At 33.9% G+C, this 26,951-nt stretch overlaps 1 protein-coding gene across 1 annotated transcript; it reads right to left on the bottom strand.

The window, feature by feature from the left end:
* Positions 1–3,460: 3,460 nt before the first annotated feature.
* LOC132732199 (hemicentin-1-like) lies at positions 3,461–26,951 on the bottom strand (the record flags this gene model as incomplete). Its single annotated transcript, XM_060718588.1, has 11 exons — positions 26,897–26,951; positions 26,065–26,364; positions 25,193–25,465; positions 23,482–23,787; positions 18,095–18,418; positions 17,104–17,421; positions 16,852–16,959; positions 15,026–15,056; positions 10,755–10,804; positions 6,935–7,075; positions 3,461–3,516 (listed from the first exon to the last, which is right to left on the bottom strand). Coding segments are annotated over exons 1-11 (1,962 nt in total), but the record flags the coding sequence as incomplete, so codon positions are not given.

The raw sequence follows: 26,951 nt of genomic DNA, 5'->3' as shown, positions 1-26,951 counted from the left end.
ATATCAAATGCACTCTTAAGCTAATGCTCGAAGTATTATGTATTTATTTCAATAATAATACTTTTGTATTTTTATTGGAACATATCTTAAGACTACATTTGACATACTTTTCGTTTCCACTTTGGGCAAATGTCTAATGATGCATTTTTTAGTGTAAAAGGTAAGTGTCATTGGGGATTTGTTAGAACAAACATGGGCATACTGTACACATTGTCAAATCGATTTAAGAAATATTACAATGTATGCTTACGGCAGTCAATAATACACAAATCAAATAGTATTGACTCAGAAAGTCGAATTATGTTAATTTAATGGTAATCAATCTTCTTGCAAAGGCATTCATGCAACACTATAGAACTTATTAAATCGAGGTCCGTTGTAATGCAAGACTGACTGCGTGAAATATTTTCTCGCAAATGTGCAATCTGCGTACGACAGATGACTCACGCCTTACCGATATTCATAGATACTGCTGTGTATGTTAACGGTACAAAATATTTAAAAAACATTTAAAAGTAAAAAAAAACATGGTGGTCGAATTTTGCCATACAATGCATTGAGGACTATCTACTACTTGTTTCTTGAAATATTTTAAATCAACCAATGATAAATTTCAGAGATTTATATAAAATATCCCCATATTGCCAGTTTTCAATCAATTTTCAATCATCCCATAATATTTGCCATGTAACCGAACTGCATGCGCATTTTGTTTTTACTTCTTGAAATGAGTATTAGATATCGATATCAATTATAGAGATAAGAGAGCAAAAATCATTACTTTTATCCAAAATAAGTAAAATAGTTTTCTACTAATCCTCAATTTTCCCAGTTAAAAAATACAGTCATTTTTTTAAAAAAAATATTATTTACAGACTGCCATAATGGACTTTTCAGTCTAGAAAGCAGGTTTGCTATCATGAAGAAATGAAGTACTAGCATATTTTAAAATAAAAATACATGCTTCTAATATGCACATACTTTACTGTACCATAATAATAAGTAGAACTTTATAAGTAGGTAAAATTAAAGTAACCTAACTTTAATGTATCATTCTCTCGGATAATTTTTCAAGAAGTTGTAACTAATAGTGGGTTATATTGACAAAAATCCCAAAGAATTTCTTTAGAGTATGTTTTTAATGTAAAATGAGCTGTCCATCTATGCTCCTATTACGATAGCTTCAATTCTGCAAATGAATATCTATTTTACTAACTCTCGAGGAGTTAAAACATTGTAGCAAATAACACACGTTAATCTAAATTTTCGTAAGACATTTCATGATCAAAGTGAATACACGCTATATTTTTTCACTTGACATTTAATTCCAAGATATTCAATTTCAGATTTGTATTGTATGTATTTTATTGTATTCAGATTATCCTTAATTACTTTATATGTCATACCATGGTACAAATTGCCTTGAATGAATGATATTGTAAACTTGTTATAAAAGAAACCCCTTGCTACTGTCAGAAACTTATCGCTTACTATTTAATTTTTCAAAAAAAAGCGTACTTTTTAAATTGTTATATATTTTAATTCAATTGTAATAAACCTTTTCCCAATTTAAAAAAAGTCGTCTGATGACATTTCCCAAACACGGGGGTTTGTGAATGTATATTTGTTTTCTTTTCAGAAAAAGTCCACCCTTAATTTCTGCTATATGTTTTTTTCATCAGTTTTGGGGTTTCTTGACGTAAATTTTTACCCCTTTACTCCCATTTTTCGGGGACGACATAAATTGAAATCAAATAACCCCTTTGTTTTTGAGAGTAAAAAATTTGTTATATGACCCATTAAACTTTCCCCGACATCTATTTTTTTGGTTTTTAAAGGGCCTTTAATTTTAAACCCCACCCAAACCCCTTAAAACCTTTTCCCAATTTTTTTTAGAAATATGCCAGATTAATATTTTAAAGCACATTTTTAAAAAAAATAAAAAGAAAAGGGGGACCTCTTTCAAAATGAAAAAAGGTTTCTATAAAAAATTAAAAATTTTGACATCATATGAAAACTTTAAAAATATATAAATTCAAAAGCCTTTGCTAAGGTTAATTTTTTAAATTTAAAGGAAAAAATTTGGGTTTGTTTTTTTTATTTTGTGTTTAAATCGAATAAATTCTTTATTTGCTTTAGGGTTTGCACCCATCACTTCGGGAAAAAGGATGGGCCCTTTTTTTTAGAAAAGCCCACTTAAACCCATACTCTGTCAATGCCTATAAAAGGTTTCCAAAAGAATTATATTTTTTGTACCATTTGAGCATCTTTGGGAATTTTTAAAGGCCCGGCATAGAAAGCCCGTTTTTAAATTAACAATTTCTCTGAAATTTTAAAATTTCTAATTATTACATGCAAATTTAAACAATAAAACAAAAAAAAAAAAGGTGGGGGCAAGGTTTCAAAATCCGATCTTAAAAACCCCTTTTACAAAAAAGCACAGTTGTTCTTACTTTTACTGAAAATTTAGAAAACTTTGAAATAATTTGCCCTTATTGACATTTTTAAAATTTTTTAAACCCTGAAAATTTAATCTTTTCCAATTTAAAACCCCCATATTCCAAAAATTAAGTTGAATAAATTCTATAATAATCATTTTCTTTTAATTTACTATCATTGGCAAAAGAAACCCTTTAAAATTATTAGTATTTCCTAAATGCAATTTTTCACTTGCGAAAACTTCTTAGGGGTTTCATTGGTTCACCCGGTTTCAAGAACCCATTTTAAATCAAAAAAAACACGAATAAAACCATAATTTGATATGTGTCAAAATAAATTTAAAGGATTCGTAACCCCCTCCCCAAGATTGTCATTTGGGATAAATTTCGGAATCTGGAGATGTATGCCCAGTGATTTAAGTTATGCAAACCTTCCTAGACGCCATTTGTTGCCATTGATATCTATTTGACTTTACCTTTAAGCTAAAGTACAGGTTCGTGTAAGCGACAAATCGTATTGTAATGGTTAACAATTAAAACTAATTTTGAAATCCTGCAAGGAATAACAAAGTTAGAGACCGAACATTACTTTGTCCTTTTACCTCTATGTCTGGTGCGAGGTTTTGTTCCATATAGAAATTAAGTTCAAAGAAAACCGATATCACAATGGCAAATATATTACCTGCCCAATACTTCGGATGAACTTATGATTGTTTAAGGACTTATTGCGAATTTTATGCTATTTTCTTTTTGTTAAGAAAATGACAATGGCTCAATATATATACATACAGATTGCCTCTTAACCTAGTCTAATTGATAGACGGACAGAGCGATTTCGATATGCTATTATTCTCGACATAAGAATGAACAAAAAAATCAGAAGAAACTCGTTTTATTAGGAGAAAGCTTTCGATTACAGCTTTTTCTATTTTTAAAACACCAACTTTAAACATCATATGTTTGGTTTTAAAAAGTATTTTAAACGAATAATTGATTAAACAAATAAGAAGAAACAAACATACCTTTGATGGTGTCGGAATGTCTTGTTCCGCCTTTTTGGCATGCACATTTCGCTTTTCTGTAATGAATGCAATTACATAAATGCCATGTTTTCAATTAATTATGTAGAGTGAATTTATTGGTAAAAGAATGTTAAAAATTTACACATGTGGAATATAATGATGAAGTCATGACATTAGAATTAAATTGTCTTTTGATATTTATTGAAAAGATGATACTGTCAAATTGATATAAGTCATCTTCATTAACGTTTTAGTTTTATATCTGAGCATGATTAAAGGCGTAGTAGCATGTGTTGCTTTGCTTGAGTGAGTGCTTTAGAATCAATGTCATTATTATGTTTTCTGTAAATATACATGTACATATTTCAGATGAAATTGTTTTTAACAAATTATGCAAATTTTAACGATAAATTATTTACACAGACAATTAACTAATGGTGTGAAAATGATATCTTGCAGGAACAAATACCAACAGTCATGTTCGAAGAAGTAATATTTGTGGAATATTAAGGAATAATTTCATTCAATGTGTACTTCTTTTCTTGTTTAATTTGTGTCACATAGTTATATACGTATCGGAAATAGCTTGTCTTTGACTTTTAATCTTTACGAAATCGGGAAATGAGCTTATGCTTGACTTGCTAAATATTCCATTGTTTTAAAGTTTTACACGATCATGTTTAAAAATCACGACATGAGATGATGTATAATTATTACTTGTTTATCATATAGTAGTAATGGTATTTATAAAATGAAAATAAAAGAAATAATGTAACGTGTTAGGGCTAGATGCTATATATATAATTTTTCTTATGGCTACTTTGCCAGTTGATTGGTTTCAAATGATTATAAAATGATTTCTTCAAACTTTGGAATCAAGTTTAATTAACTAATGTTATAACAGTAACGTGCTTGAAAGATAATAAGTTTTCCTTGAACTTGATATAAAATTGGGGTGACACTTTTTATACTATTTAATATATAGAAAAAACACTTGGATATCGAGTTTTAAATAATAACAATTACACCTAACACAATGTTAAATGGATGCAATTGATATACTTCGTAGATAGTGCAAGAATCCAAGTAATTAAACTAATTTAAAAATATTAATTAATTATTTCTGTGGTGTTGACACTTCGGCAGCTGGACAGAGACTGATTGTCCGTAGCTTGGAGCTCTATTCATACCCAATAATGTAGTTATATTTAATGATCGTTTACTGAAGTTTAAGAAATCAAGCATTCAAGAGAATCAAGCATTCAAGAGATATTGATAATGGGTCAAATTTTGGTACGAATGACATTGAGTTCAATTGATTTAAAGGACGAACTGTTCTGATATTTTAGAAATAATAAAGATATGCCCGTTATATCAAATAATTGCTACGAGTAAGTTGTTAAATCTAATCATTTAATTTTTATGTATTTATTACTTATTTATAAAAGATTAATCTATACATTTAAACACAAGATAACATATTTGTTTACAATTTAACTTATCTGCAATTTAGGTATAAAACCACTAAATATCACTATAGAATCTAGGCAGAATAGAACAATCGTCACAATATAATAAATAAAAAACGAAAGAAATAATTGTGCGGCCATTTTTACTCTTGAAGCGTGGTCTGTTTTTTGTTTACACAGGGTCTGCTTAGTTTTGAGATTAGGTTGATGCAGAATATACAGGTTTTTTATACCATTCGAAAGACGAACGTTATTTAAGTGTTTTTCAATTTTTTCTGAACACAACATCTCTATAATTCTTGGATGTGACTACACTGCCTGTAAAATACAAGACAACAGTTCAACGGGTATTAAAAAACGTACAATACTTTTTTGACACTTGTCAATAGCGTTGAAATGCATGACCGACGAACTATTTTGATGGCCTGAAACCTTTACACTTGCAAACTTGTGTGAAACAGTGAACCCAGTTTTCATTAACAGTCACAATATTGTAAACTAGAAATGTGTCGTCACGCCACGGATGCCCCCGCATGCAGCCAAAATTTCAGATGTTATAATATTAAATTCCAAATTTTTGCACAAACTATTTATTTTTCATGTTAAGTTCAAACCCCTAAAGATTATTCAATGTAAACACAAACCATTTTTAAACAAAATTTAAGGCACTGAAACTATTCAGTGTTAGCCTTTTGTAAATTGCATATTTTTAGCCAAAATAATGGCTACATACATTTCCATTAAAGTACGAGTGCTGAAACTGAAAATTCTTAATTTTTCCAACATTCAAGAGAGACAACTTTGTCCAAAATCATTGAACCATAGCCAAATTCAAACTTAAACTGCTAATTCCTAATATGTATCTATGTGTAAAATTTGAGTTGATAGTGTACAACCATTGGGGAGATAATGAACGAAATCTAAAAATTTCTGTACTTTTTTCAAAGTTTAAGAGAGATAACTCTGTCAGCTATCATCAAACCATGACCTAATTCGACGTTGACCAGTGTTTTCTTATGACATATCCATATGTTAAATTTGAGTTGAATATGTGCAACGGTTGGGGAGATAATGAACGGAAACTGAAAATTTCTTTTTTTCCAAAGTAAAAGGGGCATTACTCCACCAAAGTTATTGAGCCATGACGAAATTCGAACTTGAACTGCTTTTTCCTACGATGTATCTATATGTCAACTTTGAGTTGAATGTGTAACACCGTTGGGAAGATAATGAACGGAATCTGAAAATTTCCTATTATTTTCAAAGTGAAAGGGGCATCACTCTGCCCACAATCATCGAACCATATTTAAATTCAAACTTGACCTGCGCATTCATTTGCCGTATTCATAAGTTACATTTGAGTTGAATGTGTGATACCGTTGGAGAGATAATGAAAGGAAACTGAAAATTTAATGAAGGAGAATAACTCTGTCAAAAATCATCAGACCATGACCAAATTCGAACTTGAACTGTATTTTCTCATGATATATCCATATGTCAAATTTGAGTTGATTGTTTGCAACCGTTAGTAAGATAATGAACGGAAACTGATGATAACGGAATGACGGAAGGACGGAACAGGGTAACACTTTATGCCCCAGCTATTTTAAGCAAACATTTTCAGTATTTTTCGAGCGCATTTAACACGCTCCTTCTGGTATTATGTTATAAAATGGGGTATCCATCTGGCAATTTTTTGCCTAACTTTTAATTTATTCTTTAGAAATGTATGAGTTAACCCTTTTGATATACCTGTGATATGAAGTACTGGGTTAGTGAAATTCTTTCATTTTTTTGAATGTTAAGTTTGACTTGTATTTTGAAATTTAATAAAATAAATTCTTAATCGGTACCCTAAATACATGACTTTGGTATCAGTTGAAAGCAGATACTTTGAAGCACACACACAAGTATAATGAGCTCAATTAGAAAATATTCTGATATTGCATTACATATTGACTCACCCTCGTATTAAAATTAAAACAATGAAAATCCTTATGCTGACCTTTTTTGTCATGCATTGTCTTCTTTTTGACAACTGCGTAAACATCTCCCGCTTCAGGTGCCTTCTTTTTCTTCACTGGCTGCGCGTATGTGTTATCTGGCATGTCATCGGCCGAAACATACATAGGGTTCACCGTGTTCACTGGGTTAATAATTCAACAAATCAGAAATATGTGAAAATATATATTATACAATATGAATGATCTGTTTATGACTAAGAAAATTAGACAACAACATATGCAAACATTTATATTCGAATGTGTATTGTTATGTATTTGGGGATGCAGTTAATTGAGAACATGTCCATTTTCATAAAAATAAATAAATAAATAAAATCGGATTTTACAGGTTTAAAATAAATATTTAACAGAATTTAAGCTTTCAATAGTTTTGATTACGCTCGTTATTTTATTGGGTATGTTTAGATTTTGCAATCATTTCCCGGTATGAATCGGTAACAATACAAAAATGCCCGTTACCGATGTACGTTGTCGAGTTTACCCGTACAATATCTTGAACACTGGTCTGTACACTTTTAAAGAAATTTATTTCGTCGAACAGAGTTTCTATCATGAGTTTCGAATAACTGGAAATGCTTATAAATATGTGTTATGTCCTCCTTAATTGAGGATATTTGATTGCCGTGAATTTATTTATCAAAATTACAACTTTTGGTTTATTATTGACGATCTATTTGTTCTTTTGTTCATTTTTTAAACAAGAAAAATAAATGATTAGTCTACCAACAGAAATACCTAAAGCCAGACCTACACAAAACACGGTTTGGCACATGGTTCCCATACGGTATACTCGGTTTAACACGGATTGACTAGTACGAGTATTTAGCTCCAACCGTGCCTGGGGATTAGTTGGCACGAGTTAGACTCGAATGTAGCACGAGCATGTACGAATAAAGGACGGATATACTCGGTCAAGCAAGGTTTGAACATGATTTGCATACGAAAACATACGATTGTTGCACGGTTCCAAGTACGGTCTAGTACGGCATGGCACGAGTCAACACGACTTTTACTCGATTAAATCGACTTTCAATGGGTTTACATAGGGTCCCGCCAACTTTTGTTCGAGTTATGCTCGAATAATCACCTATTTGTGTATGTTTTGATGTAAATTGACCCATTCTGATGGCTTGGCTTAAATTTTTGAACTTTCAACGAAAAACACCTACATATGTGAAAATTGGTTATATTAAACAATGCCAGATGCAACAGATGTCAGAATAAGGGAATTAGAAATCATGATAAGTCTGGCAGACATTGCTGTGTCTCCCTGCTCATCAGACTCGGCAGGAGCAGAGGGTTGAGTGGTTGGCGTGCCTGGGTTGCCCTTCTTGCATTCCTTCTGTGCATGGGAATTTTCTTCTTTGGATACATTCTAGTATGATGCAGCAAGTACTCAGGGTAGATCTAGCAAGTGAGCATGGAAGCAGGTTGAATGGCCCGAGTATAACTCGGTTAAACTCACGGTGCAACAGATGTCAGAATAAGGGAATTAGAAATCATGATAAGTCTGGCAGACATTGGTGTGTCTCCCTGCTCATCAGACTCGGCAGGGGCAGACGGGTGAGTGGTCGGCGGGCCTCGGTTGCCCTTCTTGCATTCCTTCTGTGCAGGGGAATTTTCTTATTTGGATACATTCTAGTATGATGCAGCAAGTATTCAGGGTAGATCTAGCAAGTGAGCATGGAAGCAGGTTGAATGGCCCGAGTATAACTCGGTTAAACTCACGGTTAGTTCGGTTGTATGTACAGTTTACACGGGTGGCCAACCGTAGAAGCCGTGTGTTCAGTGTGAGATTGGCTTAACAATGCAGATGATTAAGCTTAAGCCCATCTCATACAGAACACACGGCTTATACGGTTGGCCACTCGTGTCAACCGTACATACAACCGAATACACCGTTGCGCTATCCGAGTTACACTCGGGCCATTCGAGTGTATCCATTTAAGCCGTGTATGATTTTTAAAGCTTTTAAAAAACTGGTATAGATGTCATGTCCGTGTATAATCGTATAAGCGACCGTACAAGACCGTAAGAGCCCGTGTGAGACCGTATGATACCGTATATGCAACCGTATAAGAAGCCTGCTCCACGATTGAGTCCAACCGTATCAATATCGTATATAAATCGTATGGAATCGTTCGAGACCGTCCCAAACATCCTACATCCAACACCTGATTGATCCCCGAATGTCACAAGATCACAGTACGATTCACACGAGTGCCCATACGGTTTCAAACGATCGCAATACGAGCAATACGGTTCATGTACGAATCATACATACAGACACGGTATCGTACGGGTATACACGGTCTCACACGGCCTCGTATATAGGTTTATAACGCGGCCTCTACGTCAGCTCGAACTGTACAACGAAAACCACAACTACCTGCTTCCACCCTCAACTGCTAGATTTACCCTGAGTACTTGCTGCATCACACAAGAACATTAGAACCAAAAGAAAAAGGTTCCCACGCAAAGAAAGAATGCAAAAAGACAATCCAGGCCCGCCAACCACTCCATCCTGCTCACCCTGTCGAGCCTAATGAGCTTGTGGACCCAACAATGACTATCTGTCTTATTATGATTTCTCATTCCCTTATCATGTCATTTGTTGCATCTGGCATTGTTTTATATAACGATTTGTCACATATATAGGTGTTTCTTCGAGGAAAGTATAAAAATTTATAAAGCAAGTCATCAAACTTGGTCAATTTATATCAAAACATACACGTATGAGTGAAAATTCGAGCATAACTCAAACAAAACTCGGCGGGATCCTATGTAAACCATGTGAAAGTCAAGTTAATTGAGTAAAAATTGTGATTTATCGTATCAGGCCGTACTAGACCGTACTTGGAACCGCACAAGAATCGTATGTATCCATATGCAAATCGAGTTTAAACCTTGTTTGACCCAGTATGTTCGTGCTTTATTCGTACATACTCGTGCTACATTCGATTCTAACTCGTACCAACTAATCCAAAGGCACGGTTGGAGCAAAATACTCGTACCAGTCAATCCGTTTTAAACCGAGTATACCGTATGGGAACCGTGTGCCAAACCGTGTTCTGTGTGAGACGGGCTTTAAAAATGAAGGCTTTTGGAAGAGAAGTTACTTTTTTCAAGACTCGAATTAGAAAATTATATTAATCACTGTTTAAATATTTACAAGTTGCAATTTCCAATATATGTCTGAATTTACAACTAGCCCATTAATAGCATACTTACAGTACATTTTTATATACGTAGTTATCTTGGATGGCTCTTAAGAGCTCACAATTGGATAGATTTATTATATCAATTATATCATTGACAAAAGTTTTGCTTCTATAAAAATATTAAAATTTTGTAGAAAGCTAGCACAAGCCTGGATTAAGAAAAAATGAAATATGTCAGACAATTTATCACATGGAATAAAAATTGTTGCTTATATTTTTGTATAATGTTAATTATCCTCATATCTCCCTTGATTAATAGATATACGACCTTTGCCTTGTAGTTTTTTCCTGTAACTTATAAAAAGAAAATATCATGTGGACATTTTTTAAGCAGTACATAACAGTATTCTGTGTTGAAAACCAGACAGTAATTCGCTTTACAATAACCATAGCCCTCGATGAAAGTGTAACATTTCCATTGAATAAGTCGTCAGTACTTTAGGTAAAAAATAGCGGTTGGTTAAATATACAAAAAAGCGGTAACAAAGGGCCATGTTACCTGTCAAAACTCTTTATAAGTAATAATATACATATTGATACCAACATACTAAACAAAATTCCGGAGCTAGTTTATATTTACCTTCAGATTCTTCATCATTTTTATCTTTGTTGAGACCATCATTTCTTGAACTGTTAAAAAAAGTGAAAACTAAAAGGGGTTTTTGTCTCCCAAAACAAGGAATAGTACCGATTAGTCCTGTGAATTTTGGTCAAAATCCCGCAAGCAATTTGGCTGGACAAGATTTTTCCATTTTTAGCTCTGCCAGTCATTTTGTTCAGCGAAGAAGAACTTGCCGGTCATATGCACAACAAGGAATGGTATTGATCACTCCTGTGTGGTTTCATTGAAATCCCACATGCAGTTCAACATGTGAAAGCCGGATAATATTTTTCTATTAATATCTCTGGTGGCCATATTTTGGAACAGTGGAGAACGTGCCGGTGATATGCACAACTAGGGAAGGTACTGATCACTTCTGTTTGACATGTTAAAGCCGGGTAAGGTTTTACTTTTTAAAGCTCTGGTGGCCATTTTAGTACAGCCAAGCGGAACGTGTGGGCGATATGCACAACTGGGGATGGTACTGATCACTCCTGTTAAGTTTTATTGAACTCCCGCCAGCAGTTTGACTTGTGAAAGCCAGACAAGATTTGTCTATTTATAGCTCTGGCAGCCTCTTTGTGCAGCGAAGCCGAACTTGCCGGAAATACGCACAACTAAGGATGAAACTGATCACTCATGTGAAGTTCATAAAATTCCGACAGCAGTTTGACCTGTAAAAGCCGGACATGTTTTTTTTTAATTTATAGCTCTAGTAGCCATTGAGTGCAGCGATTAGGAACGTGCCGGCGATATGCACAACTAAGTATGGTACCTTCTGTGAAGGTTCATTGAATTCTGGCCAGCAGTTGGACCTGTGGAAGCCGGACAAATTGAATGCGGACGGACAAACAGACTGAGGGACGGATATACAGACAGACAGACAGACAGACGGCGAAGGCAAAAACAATATGTCAGAGACATTATGCCGTAAGCATATCAATTCAAAAAGAAATTTAATCAATCAATCAATCAACCAATCTACCTGCCTGCCTGCCAATCAATCAATCAATCAATATTTTCCATCTTTGAAACGTTTTTATGTGTTGCTCAATTTCATTTAAATACTGTCTTACATTAATGTAGAGCATAGTGCTCCGTTTGTTCTTTTGTTTTCATAGTTTCGTTGAAATAGCTTAAAGCGGACTTTGTGTTGAAGGTCACATGAGGTATGATCAAAAAGTTCTCGGCCCGATATACTTCTAGCAACTTCACTGACATTTACACACGATACGTCTGTACCGATACCTCATTGAAGATTACTGACCGAGTTACATGTAGTTTTACACAGATTAAGTAACATAAAACACACTTTGATAAGTAGAGGGGTGTGTCATTTAAATCAAAAATGGAGAAAGTTGAAATCAGAGCCGTCATCAAGTACCTTTGTAAGAAAGGGATGTCCCCCAAGGAAATCGATGAAGACTTCATGGATACACTTGGGAATGAGTCCCCTTCCTGTAGCACTGTGAAAAGATGGGCTGCTGAATTTAATAGGGAAGGAAGAGCATTGTTGATGAGCAGCCTGGGCGGCCAAAAGTGGCCACCAACGAAGAAACTGCCGAAGCTGTGCACGATCTAGTCATGTGCGACAGAAGGCGAGACCTACGAAGCATTGCTAAGGAAGTGGTTATAAGCTTTGGTTCAGTTCAGATAATTCTGACTGATGTCTATTGCTTGTCAAAGGTTTCCACTAGATGGGTCCCCAGACAGTTGACTGACGACCAGAAACGGACCAGGCTTGAATGACAATGTAAGATATCTTTTCTCTCACTACGAGGATGAACCTGATTTTATCTACCGGATCGTAACTCAGGATGAAACACGTATCCATCACTTCGATCCAGAATCCAAAAACTGAGCATGCAGTGGAAGCATCCTCGCTTCATTTTTTTTTGAATAGTCAAGGGGAAATCATGATTGACTATCTTGAGCAAGGTTGTACCATAAACGATACGTACTGTGCAGACAAATTGAGACGTCTGCGTCAAAAAATCGCGCGTTAAAGGAGGGGCAAACTGACTGGAGGCGTTCTGCTCCTGCATGATAATTCGCCAACTCACAAATCCCAAGTTGCGATGGCTGCTGCTATTGACTGCGGCTTTGAAATTCTTCCCCAACCCCCATATTCTCCGGAATTAGCCCCCTCTGACTTCTACCTGTTTCCGAAACTGAAAACCAAGCTTCGTGGTAGACGCTTTAGAAGCAATGAAGGTGTCATAGAGGCGGTCGATGAGTTCTTTGAGGAACAAAATAGAGAGGTCTATTTTGAAGGGTTAAACAAGTTAAAGCACAGGTGGGCAAAGTGCATTGATGTTGAGGGCGATTATATTGAAAAGTAAGACAATTAGTGCGGTTCTCTGATTACCGGAAGTACATCGGGCCGAGAACCTTTTGATTAATACTCATATTGCTAGGTTGTTAATTATGATGAATCGCTTCATGCTTGAGCAAAATGGTCTTAAGAACAATGCCATTAAGAAAATCAAATTCAATCCGACCTTTACTCTTAAATAACCTTGACCTTGAAGGTCAAATTATCATGATTGTTTTGCTATAGTTGGCTGTAACTATGTAAGTAATTAATGCTTTTTGTTCTTTATTTATGCACGACAATCTTTCGGACAAAACTTTAAAGAAGATTTAATTGTACTTGACCTTGATCTAAAGGTTAGATTATTGAATTTTGCTTTAATTGTCATTAAACATTACTCTGACGGATTTTGCCCCCCCCGTCACCAAAAAAATGGACAAAAAAAAGATAGGAATTGAAGAGAAAAAGTGTTCAGAAATACACTTTTATTATAGTAAAACAGCTTTTACATAAATGATGAACTATTCCGTATTTTATTTTGATAATTTTGCAAAGATTCGATACCAGGCTTATTACTAAATGATTGTTTTCCCAATTAAAAATATTAGCCCTTTCTATAGTTACCTGTACATATTTCTTCTAAAAATTATACAATTTGGAGGACATTATAAAAATATACAACGAACACTTATACACTGTAATTTGCACTTACTCATAAAACTAAATATTAAGATATAGTATATTACATGTAATCAAGTATCATTTTTGTTAAGAAAATACCGTACGAATCATAAGCCGTACACATGAAAAACATGCCACTAATAGTAAACAAGAGCACCGCTAGGCGGAGCATTATATGCCCGAAAGTGATCTTTTTAGTAAGGATGAAGCATTTGTAAGACATGGGAATTAAATAATTTTATTACAACGGATGGACAAAGACACCAGGGATATATAACATAATATAAACAAATCTTTTAGGGCATATAATTAATGTACTCAATATAAGTTGTAGGTTGATTAATACTTAAGGCATTGAGCGAAAACCGTTTTCAGTGACCTTGACCTTGTGGCCCCAAAATCAATAGGGGTCTTCCATCAATATTGACAATCATCCTATGAAGTTTGAACACTGTGGGCCAAATGGAACTTAAGTTGTGCTCCAGAAACCACAATTTTCAGTGAAAAGATCATTGTGCCCCGACCTTTGACCCCAAAATCAATAGGGGTCTTCTATCCAATATGGACAATCATCCTATGAAGTTTAAATATTGTTGGCCAAATTGGACATAAGTTATGCTTCAGAAACTGTTTTCAGTTTTAAGGCAATAGTGACCTTTGACCTTGTGACCCCAAAATCAATAGGGGTCATCTACTCAATATGGACAATCATCCTAGGTAGTAAGAATATTGTGGGCCAAATGGAACATAAGTTGTGCTCGGGAAACTGTTTTCAGTTTTAAGGAAATAGTGACCTAGACCTTTGACCTTGTGACCCCAAAATCAATAGGGGTCTGCTACTCAATATGGACAATTATCGTATGCAGTTTGAATATTGTGTGCCAAATGGAACTTAAGTTATGCACTGGAAACTGTTTTCAGTGTTAAGGTCATAGGGACCTTGTGAGCCCAAAATCAATATGGGTCTTCTTCCCATTATGGAAAATCATCTTATAAAGTTTGAATATTGTGTGCCATATGAAACTTAAATTATGCTCCGGAAACCAAATTGCTAACAGACGGACGGACGGACGGGCGAATGCCAGGGGGATATAACATAATATGCCCGAAATTCTTTCGGGCATATAAAAATGACAAAAGTATGTAAAGTTGATTTTTATACTTTAAATTCATTATTATGATATCACTGTTCTGTATTCCATGAATGATTACACGTACATTAATGTATTAAATATGTTTAAATAATAATACTCACCGAGCTTTTTGAGACCCAGGCTTTGTGCCTCCTGAAAGAAAATAAAATTAAGATTAATCTAAAAAGAATATCGAAATTTCTGTAAAACGTAATAACTGTGTTGTAAGGTGCTAGATACAAAAAGAATACATCACTCATTTTTTTATTTCTTTAAATAAAACAAACATGTTATATACTCTTAATTGTAAATAGACGGATAGATAGAAAATTTCAGATGCAGCATCTCTTAAAATGCAAACCAGTGCCCATTAAGCATAATAAGTCTCTAATTTCGTGAAATCAGACAATTAAACAGTCAATTATTTGTATACGCTGATGATAAAATTATTGTTTCTCCATTTGATGAAAATGTCAATAAAATGTTTAGCAACAAAGCCAGAGATTCTAAAATAGTTAGAAGTATAAAGCTGATGTTTGTGAATGTTTAAGTTTATGTCTTTTTGTTGAGGGTTCGCAAACTAATTTATGGGATATATCAAAACACATATAAAATAACAATAATTAAGATAATTAAGATCAACAAGGCAAAGGCAACGTTCACAGGACGCTGCCCCCGAAAACTTGGCTTTGAAGCCGAATGAAACCATTGTTTCACAACACAAAATTTTCGGCACTTTGGCATAATTTTAGTACTTTAATAACAACAAGTATCAAATTTAGATTTTTTAGACCCTGAAATTAAAAATGAGTTTAAATGGAATATGATATTGTATGTAATTGATTACGAAGTGAAACTAAACTGGATTCATGGGATGGGGTTCAATATGCAGTTGAAATATATTGTTTTAGACTCCTGAAATAAAAAAAAACAAAACAAAAAAACACAGGTGGAATGGATAAAATTGGATCAAATAATGATTTTTTTTTAATAAATGTGTGAACTAAAGTGCAATTATTGTATTATAGTAATGTCATATTCCAATTCTATGTACCTGGATAATGTGATATTCGGCCAATAGACTTGGATATCGTCGAAATATTATACAATAACTATAACACTATACAATCGGAAATAAAATCTTAATTTGGCAAATTAAAAAAACACCTGACAATTTCTTTTTGCACAAAATTGACACCCTTAGTAAGCGGAATAATGCCTGGACTTTTCGGGGAAAAGCTAGAGACGTTCACTTGTTTTCAGCATTTATATTCCTTTTAAAAGCTCGTGAATATTCTGTAGAATGCAAATATTATCCCTTTTTATTTCATTGCTGCATTTTTACAGAAAGGATGCTGATTTTATCTGGAATATGCACCGGTTGTAGTATTTTCAACATTGTGTTTGATTTGTCAGCTAGTGCCTGGTTAAAGCCATTTTTTAAATCACATCTTTAGAGTATTTTGGCTAATTGTTACCTGATGTAAGTAATTATGAAAATATTTTATTTCAAAGTATAAAAATGTAAACAAAGTAGTATTTTGACTTCCAGACAAAATACTCAACTTAATGTCAAATAAAAACATTAGAAAAAGATTGTATAGGTAATTGGCCATTAAGCAATTTTTATTTGAAAATACATGTATTAAAGTATAAATATTTTGAGAAATGAAATTAAAAGCCTCTCTGGGGCATAATGGGCCTTTAAAGGTAGCGCCAAGCTTTATAACGTATTGTGTTAATATCAGTATCAAATACGGTCATTATTTTTAGTATTATATTTAAAGATTGACATTTAGGCGCTTTATATACGAGAATATAAATATTCTAGTCCATTATTTTTAAAAAAAGATAACTTTCAAGAATATCAACCCGCGTGATATCCTACAGCAACAAATTAACCAAAAACAGTATTTTATAGAAGCTATCATGCTAAGTAGTGACTCACTCATTTTTTTTGCTCTTCGAATCATTATTAGAACAATTAATCCAACAAGGACGACCACAGTTGCAGCAACACACCCTCCAACGATAGCTGCTGTTTGTTTCTGGTTTTCTGAAACGTTAATTTCTTCATGTTATACATAACATAAATCATTGTATCTGCATAATTTGAAATTAACGCTACACACAAAAGCGTCTTACAACCAAATAAAATACTTAAATACGATATATTTTGTTAGTGAAAATTTGAACAAACCTGTTGGTTTAAAAACTTCAAATGTCTTTCCTAATTCGACTATGTCTGACTCTCCTTTTAAATTCTTTGAAATTAATCGGGCAGTGTATATACCAGGCTCAAGTCCATGAACTTCTGTAGAAAAATATGTATCGTTGATTTGATATTTTTCATCACTTTCCGAAATAAGTGTACGGTTTGTCCAAATATTTTTACCGGCTACAGAGGTCTGTATTATAAAACTTTGCTCAAGTCCGCCATTGAAGTTTTTCTCCCAGATAAACGAAGGAATGTTTTTTCCAGGTAAGTACTGAAATGATGTTGGTGACGATGGTTTACCTGTTACATAAATTATATAAATAAATTAATAACTTTGATTAATATAGAACTTTTTATGGTAACATTCTTATCATGATTTTGTTTGTTTTGTATCTTAAATATTCAAGTTTGACCTTCCTAAAGCAATATTCGCGTTTTGAAGAGTAATCAAACATTAACTTCATTGAAACTGATGGTAGTCGGTTAAAAACCCAGAATCTATTGTTCCCTTTCGTCCCTTGAACATTATCTATGTATGTAACAGATCCTCTTTAGAAAAAAAACACGTGTTTAATTATTAAATTATGATAGATATTTATTGGCTATATAATGCTTAATTTAATCTGAAAGTTTAATAACAAATACATGGTAAAAGTACTTAATATTTGACAAGGTCAAGCAATATACGAATGTTTCAAATGATTTAAAGGCTAAATACTTAATAATTATTGAGTTCTTTCGTATTCTGTCGTCGACAATTATTAAATTTTGATGAATCACAAAATTTTTAACGATTTCATTGGTTGTTTGGTGAGATTATGATGTTGTTTTAGAGCATTTCCCTACACATATCATGCGAAAACAAATCGAGTTTGCATAAACCCCTTTTTTATTTTGTTTTCAGTGCTCTCAATGGATGCCCGTAATGCAAATTGTTGCTAATTTTGAATTGTTTGTAATAGTTAAAATGTACCTTCTGCAATAATAGAGACAATAGCCTTGGTAGTGCCAATACTGTTTTTTAAATTCAGTGTGTAGTTGCCGAAGTCAATTTTTGTTAAGTCGTGTATCTCGAATTCGAATATACTACCGTTCAATAAAACATCTCTTCCATAGAACAACGATCGAACGATACCTTCAGAAACATATTTTTTATCAGATGAAAGGACATTCTGGTTATGTCGTAATAGAGTTACTTGGCTCAATGCAGGATAACTATATATCGATATTTCGATTCGTCCAACGCCTTCTGTAGAACCGGTAAATCTAAGGTCATCAGTCAGAATTTTAGGAAGCGCTGAAAAAAGTTGTCTAAACATATACATATCTGACATGAATCTTGAATGCTTAATCTAATTTAATTCCAGATTATGAAACATATCCTATTTCAGTACACAATGCTTTAGTCTTGAAAACTAAAAAAAACGCATTTTTAATTTCGAAATGCAGTCATTAATTAAATTCGAGGTGGTATAGATATGTCGGATCGTATATGTCACACGGGTGGGACATATTTGGCCGAATTTATCACAGCTGTCTGTATGTGCCATGTACGTTTCTGCAATTTGGTACTAAATGCCTGACCGTATATGTCACAAATTTTAATAATCATCGCCGTTTTTACCTATCTTCATCAACGTTAATAATACATCATCATCATCATAATCATCATTGTCATCATCATCAACAACAACAACAACACCATCATCATCATCATTCTCAACAAAACATCATTATCATCAATGATATATCATCATCCACACCGCCTTGCTTATCATTTTACCAGTAAGATGACTACTGTGTCAATACAAATCGACTGGCTTTGTCGCAAATATGAGCTTAATATTTTCGACATTAATATTTATTGGTTTGAAGATAAAATATCGTGGGGAGATTTTAACACGTTACTTGTCCATGCGCCTGTGCCTGTCTATGTGCGTCTGTCCGTCCCGGAATCTTAAGTGTTGCTTCATAAATTATTTAGTTATGGTCATGAAATTTTACATGAACGTTGGTCAGCATTATGTTATTGTGTATCTTTGGATTCGCTTGTCGATTTGAGCTGTCATGCCAGAGGTTTTGCCCTTGACTCAGTCAAATCGGAAATTGTAAACTATGTCGCGTGTTGCTTCAACAGTATTTGAACTAGGGGCATTGTCATGAAACTTACATGAATGTATGTCCACCTGAGGTTTATCTTGTCGATTACCTTAATAATGCCTTCACTTAGTACAAATTTGCAATTTATACATATTTCGCATGTATCTAAAACAGTATTTGAGCTCAGGTATTGAATCTTTATGTAGGTATTAAACAGGATATGAAGTTGTGTACATTGGGTTTCGCTTGTAAATTTCCCGCATTTATGCCAGATGTATTGCACTCTACTTAGTCGGAATCTGCATGTTGTTGAAAACACAATTATATATAGTGCCCTTAACTTTTATATTAATGTTTGTAAGAATATATATTGTTTTGCACGTGAGGTTTTTCACAGTAATGCCAGAAATGTTGTCTTTTACTAAGTTATAATCTAAAATTTTCACTTGTGTGGCTGACTAGCTAAAAGGTTTTTAAAGCGAACAAGAAAGCTTACAAGAATGTTGGTCAGCATATGTTGTTGTGCATCCGGGATTTCACTTATAGATTTGATAAACTAGTGCTGTCATAGTTATAGCCCTTGACTCATGGAATTTTGTATAAAAGATGGGTAGTTGGGGCATGTGTGTACTATGGTTTTAATAAGATTTATTGCCATGCTGAAGACAATTGTTTTGACTTTTTATGCCACCGCAGCATCTGCGATGCGGTGGCATATAGCGATTCACCTCTGTGTGTGTGTGCGTGCGTGCGTGCGTGTGTGTTGTATAGATTATATAGTGAATCTATATACATCTTTTTTTTCTGAAAAACCACTAGTCTTATTTCAACCAAACTTGGCATAATTGATCATTGGGTGAAGGGCTTCCATAGTTGTTCAAAGAATTGTATTCCATGCAAAAATCTGGATGCCATGGCAACCAAAAGGAATTATAAGAGTTAATTTTAAAAAATCTTCTTGTAAAGACCCACAAGGCCCAGAGGATAGATATTTTGCATAAGGCATTGTCTGTTAGACCTCTACCAAGATTGTTTGAATTATAGGTACTCTACCAAAGTTGTTCAAATTTTGCCTCTTGTGTCAACATTAGCCCCAGCCCCGGGAGTCATAGATTTTCCTTATATGTATATAGTAAAAACATAAAAAAATCATCTTCTCTAAATTGACAAAAGCTAGAGGTTAGATATTTTGCATGAAACATTGTGTAGTGAACCTCTAGAAATATTGTTCAAACTATAGCCCTGGGGTCAAAATTGGCCCCGTCTCGGGGGTCACTGATTTTCAGTTTTCCTTATATGTTTATAGTAAAAACTTAAATCTTCTTCTCTGAATTGACAGTGGCTAGAGGTTAGATATTTGGCATGATACTTTGTATAGTGAACCTCTACCAAGATTTTTTAAATTATAGCCCTGGTGTCAAAATTGGCTCCTCCCCGGGGTCCTTGATTTTCACTATGTACATATAGTGAAAAAATGAAAAATCTTCTTGTCTGAAGGACATGGCTTAGAGCTTTGATGTTTACTTATAATATCACCCATAGGTCCTCTATCAAAGTTGTTCAAATTTTGCCCCTGGTGTAAAAATTGGCCCTGCCTGGGGGCATTGATTTTCATTATGTAAACATAGTAGATACTGAAACTAAAACCAATGTTTTCTGAATTGGAAAAGCTACAGCTTAGATATTTGACATGAAATGTTGTTTGGTGGACCTATATCAAGATTGTTTGAATTAAACTCTTGGGTAAACATTTTGCCTTGCCCAAGGGGACAGTGACCTGCTTTCTTGTCCTTTGATGTACAGCCATGAAATTTGTGCACAGTTTTAGTTGTAAAATTGAACTTTGATATCAGGTGATCAATTTTTGATAATGCGCCCTTCTGTCTTGTCCTTTGATGTGCAGCTATGACATTTGAACTATGTGCACAGATTAAGATGTAAAGTGAACTTTGATATTAGCTGGCCTTAATTTTGACAAAGTGTCTGACAGTGATGTCCTTTAATGTACAGTCATGGAATTTTGGCCATGTGAAATATGACCTTCACCGCCAAATTAACTAGATTCAACTGCATTGATAGATTCATAGTCTGATTTTTAATTTGAATAACAATAGATTTAACCACTAATCTGATGATTAGATAGGTCAGTGATTTATGCATTTTGGCAATCTTCAATTGTATAGAATAAAAAAATCTGTTCCTTCATTACTATTTAGTGTTGTATTAATGCGGTGGAATAGCATTTTTCACAAATGCAATCTTGTTTAGGTAATAAATTTCATGATTTTATATTTCTGTTTTACAAACTCTCGTTAATTTATATTTTATAAATATCCAATATAATTAGCATATATTGTCGGACCTAGCCATTCACTGACAGCCTGTATGTCAATATGCACAAAATAGTGACAAATTCCAATGTCTTCAATAAAATTTATGCAAAATGATTTTTATATTTTTTAAACACAAAATCAATTTTTTAATCATGGAAAAAACGATTTTTGAACATTTTCATAAATTATTTTCTTTACTTGTAATTTTACAGTGGTGAGCATGAGAGGAGATAGTATCAATATCGTTCTGTTCACTCCACATTTATAACTTCTTATTCCTTAAACAATCAATCCATCAGGGTAATTTTCAAAATGATGATTGTATGCGTTGAAGTTATTTCGAACAAACTGTTTGACATATTTTAACATGCATTCTTACATTTGATTTTTACATGGTTGCAGCATATGTGCCATTAAAGCTCTAGCTGTCTTTCCTTGTGAATCACAGAGTATAGATGATACAATGATAAGGGGTAGTGGTGACCTAATTGCTAAGATGTTTGCCTCTCAACCAAAGGACTGTGGGTTTTAGCCAAACTCGGGTCATTACTATGATTCCTCATCTGACACCAGTACTGGTTAGTTCCAGGTATCGGCCTATAAAGTGATTAATATCGATTGAAAGAACGTGTTTTGCAATCGAGCATAAATAAGTATGTTTAAAGTAATAGTTGTAGATTTATTGAGGGCCCTGCAGTCGTTTTGTTCAGGCTGTAAGAAATATAAAAACAAACATATTTTAGTCCAAGACGAAAATATTGTCTTGTAAACAGAGATATTGAAGTACTCACGAAATATGTATTTCGCTTATTTGGTGAAATATTTGTTTATTATATACTGTTAAAAAATTCATTCGATGAAATATTTGTTGATTAGAGATCTACACTTTAATAAAAATCGGTGAAATATTTGTGAGGATGAGGTAAACAAGCGTAGTAAAAGACAAAAAATACGAACATTGGAACGACTGAAGTGACGCATGTTTGAACGCCGATCTGGCTGTTCTGGGATTTGAATCCACGCCCTACCGAAACTCTGTGTCCTTACTGGATATGAATTCTCTTGAGAAAGGAGATTCTGCATTAAGCATAATACCTTAATCAGGACGGGCTTAGACGTGGATTTTTTTTATATCCACGTCCTTACCTCGACTATGCTCGTCCTACAAATTCTCAGTGCGTCCTTATCACGACTTCAGTTTTAACTCCGTTCGTGCAGTACTGAAAACAACGAGCTTAGCGAGCATGAGATTGTATGTTTTGGACATGAACAACTAAGTATCTTGTTCTTACTATATCTTCATACAGTCGAAATATGTTTAACATGATAAAAAATATTTTTATAGTGCATTATGATTAGCCGATTGTTTCGTATGCACGACGTAGCGGTATAGGATCTAGTGCTACTTTTAATCACTATGGCATAAAGTTTAAGCTGTAAATGCTACTGCGGCTTATGATGATGATGATAAGGATGATGATGGTGATGATCAAGATGACGGTTGTGTTTACGATTCCGTCATTAGGTTATTTTATTTTTTTAATAAACGATATTGTGCATTAAATATACCCAAAACACATGTGATATATTCGTTTGTATTTTCATTTTTAAGCGCATGTTTGGTAAGTGACAAATACGTTTTGTTGAGCATTTAAAACTATATCAAACCGAATATGGCACATTTAATGTTCCATATTCGGCTGAAGAGAGTGCCATATTCAATCGAATATGTCACACGTGTGCCATATTCGGTCCGTGCCATATACGGTCATAAAGGTAAATGAACAAGCAATTTCTTTAACTATATTATTTACAATATCAAATTACAAAGTTCAGTTAGTACTATAATTTTTAAGATTCGATATAAAACACTTATGGGTAACGACGTGTAAATCATTTGCAAAAAAACAAAAACCACATATCTTACCCTCAACAAAAATCTCTTTTGAACCGGACTGGTTGATTTCTCCATTCTTATTTCTAATACCGTTTTTCAACATGCATGTGTAGAGTCCTGTGTCTTGAAATGATAACGACGAAAAATGGATTGTACTAAAACGATCTGTGCCATTTAATGCTGAATTTCTGTTAGGAATGTAACCTTGATTAAATGTTTGTGTGAAACTGATGTATGTGTTATTAGAAGGAACGCCATTTCCTTCGCAAAACAACGTCATTTCGTGTCCTTCCTTAATGTCTGTTACTGATGATCGTATTGTGACCGTTGGCGGATCTATAAATTATCAAAATTAAATATATATCAAACAACAATATGCTCAAGGGCAACTTTTCGAGCCTGCTATCACATCTGACCTTGAGGTATGACCTTGAGCTTTAACCTAGTCAAACCTATCTTGCGCATGACATGTTGAACATTTGAACATAATCCGGACGGTACATGTAATAAGACCTTGACCTTGAACATAACCACACGGTTCTTACATGCGACACGCCATCTCATGATGCTGATCACTTGTATCAGGTAATTTGAAATTACAACAGCTAGTGAAAGAGTTATGGTGCGGACAAGCTGTTTGAAACCAAATTTTTTCATTTGATATAAAAATATGACCTTGACCTTTGACACAGCCAATTGGTTCTTGCACGTGACACGTCCTCTGATAACTGTTAACATTTGTGCCATCTCCTTTGCAAAGCAAAGTCATTTAGTGTCCTTCCTTTATGTTTGTTACCGATGATCGTATTATGGCTATTTGTGGATAAATTAAATATATATAAAACCAATAGATACCCAAGGGCAACATGTCTAGTCCGCTGTCACATCTGACCTTCAGGTATGACCTTGAGCGTTGACCGAGTCAAACGGTTTTTGCGCGACATGCCGACTTATAATGTTGAACGTTGTACCCGATTATTTGAGATTCAACCAGCTAGTGATTTGGAAATGGTAGAGACAAGCTGTTTGAGTCCATAATAATTGTGCATTTGACCTAGTCACATGGAACTTGCGTGTGGAACTCCACCTCAAGATGTTAGATATTTGTGCAAGGTAAATTAAAATTCTGTCTACTAATGACAGAGTAACAATCCGGACAACAAAATTCGAACGGTAGTAAGACCTTGACCTTTGACCTTTCTTACGCCGACACATCTCATGATATTGAATATTTCAAATTCAAATTGTTTGGGACCATATTTTTGCAATTGAAATTAAAATATGACCTTGACCTTTTACAAGTCACATGGTTCTTGCGCGCGACAAGCAGCCCTCTTATAACTGTGAACATTTCTGCTAAGTCATTTAAATTCGGTCTATTAATGACAGAGCTACGTTCCGGACAAGCATATCCGGACTGACGGACGCAAGCATGCACATACACCAAACATCCATTGTGACCACTGTGTCGAGCATTCCGCATGGTGGATGAGAATCCATAAAGAAATGCCAATCAGTTTTATATTATGACAATCTATAAAATAATATGAAACAGGCATTTTGCTAATCGCCAAATATTTTCTAATTTCAAATATGCACCGTTAGAAAACTTCATTTTAATGTATGAATTCAAACCAATGCAGTTTTACTGATTTTTTTATTCTTAGAAAGCTTATATAACACAATGGGTGCATAATAAACATTTAAATCAACAACATCTAATCCTACTAAAGATACTTACAGTAAACAATTATTTTCACATTTTTTGAAACATATTTTATGTTTGGAGCGGCTGTATTTCTTATTGTACATTCGTAATCGCCTGCTACACTTCTGTTTACTTGATTAAATGATAACACGCCGTTAACACCTACTGATAAACCTATCGGTATATGTGTCCATTTGTAGGTACATCCAGGGTTACAAGTTGATGTGCATGTTATTTCCTTGCTCACTTCTCCTTCAGTTATATGGTATGGTGAATCAGCACTTATCATAGCGATATCAGGTCCATCTATGGCAGGATTAGATATAGTTATTTATGAAAATTTTGAATAAGTTATATCTACCAAAAACTGTAATATATGATATTATTATTTTATGGCCCCAAAAGCGCTCAGCTGAAGTTTAAAAATATTTAATTCATTTTCATTTTTACAAGATGTAAAATGCAAAAATATAGAAAAATTGTAAAAAAATACATTTGAAAGAAAAAGGGTTGTTCCACAAGTCCAAATAGCACTAGTAATTCGGTTCGGTTCGTCCCTAATATGAATGTGAAGAAATATTGATACTATAGATTACATTGAAATGACATTGAGAAATAAGTAGTAGGACAGGTTGTTTCCCTGTCTCCCATGTACTACAAATAACATAATACTAACAGATATTTCCACTGGTAGCGCTGCACAGTAGCTACGAGAAACCATTTATTAAGCCACGACGCACGATGGACGAAGCACGACGACGGACGATGGGGGATCACAATAGCTTACCATTAGCACGTGGTGCTAAGTTGAGCTTTAAACCAACTTTTGTTGATGGAACCTTTCTAATAAATTGCCTTACTAACTTATCTTAAATAATATCTTGATATCAATTTTCTTTACTTACAATAAACGTTAAACGAAAATATTTTACTCTCGTCCGATGAATATCCCAAATTTTCTTTCACTGAACAACGAAATCGACTATCAACATCAACCTTCACAATATTAGTTATTGTCATTTTATTCGATGCGTACGAATATCTTTCGTCTTCAGGCAAGTTTAAGCCGTTCATAATCCAGGTGTATGTCAAACTAAGGCTGTGATTGCTGGGTATCGTTGTTGATGTACTATTGCATGTGAATGTTGCATTCTCTCCCACAAATGGCATTTGCTTTAAAATTATATTTGGCTTTGAAGGGATCCCTATAAATGACAATAATTATTGTTAACATATCATGCCTTATAACAGTAATCATATACATGTACATTGTAATAATAGAGAAGAGCGATTAGCTAGTAAATAAGACTGATAATCTAGATTATACTTTAAGGAGTATGTTTCACTTTCTTCTTTCATGGTTATGGTATCACTTTGAAAAAAGTCGTCCCAGAATCTTTAATATTAACATTTTAAGAAGCAAAAATCGAAAAAAGAAGAGAAAAACTTAAAGCTATTTTCATTAAATTGATTTTAACATAAAAATGACGAAAAATATTGGAATTACCCTACCACGTGTTTTTGCATGTTAAAACATGGTCTTGCACATACTTTTGAAGAGAAAATTTTGCTTTGCGGCATTTTTTCTTTTTTTTTTTCAATTTACCCATTACTACATGAACATTTTGTGAAAAATGGCTGTTTTCATTGAAAAGCCTCTTGTTACAATTTAAAAATGCTATGAAATTATAAAAAAGGCTTCAATACTGTTTAAACTTGACAATAATTTTGACTTACCATAGTACCTTACCATTTGTAACGGCATACTCATTCTTAAATTTCCTGTTACCAT

This window comes from Ruditapes philippinarum, unplaced genomic scaffold (genome assembly GCF_026571515.1).
Source record: "Ruditapes philippinarum isolate M1 unplaced genomic scaffold, ASM2657151v2 ctg3400_1_1_1_1, whole genome shotgun sequence".
Classification (NCBI taxonomy): Eukaryota; Metazoa; Mollusca; class Bivalvia; order Venerida; family Veneridae; genus Ruditapes; species Ruditapes philippinarum.
Note: the sequence above shows the minus strand (reverse complement) of the source record. Positions and strands in the feature narration are given on the sequence as shown.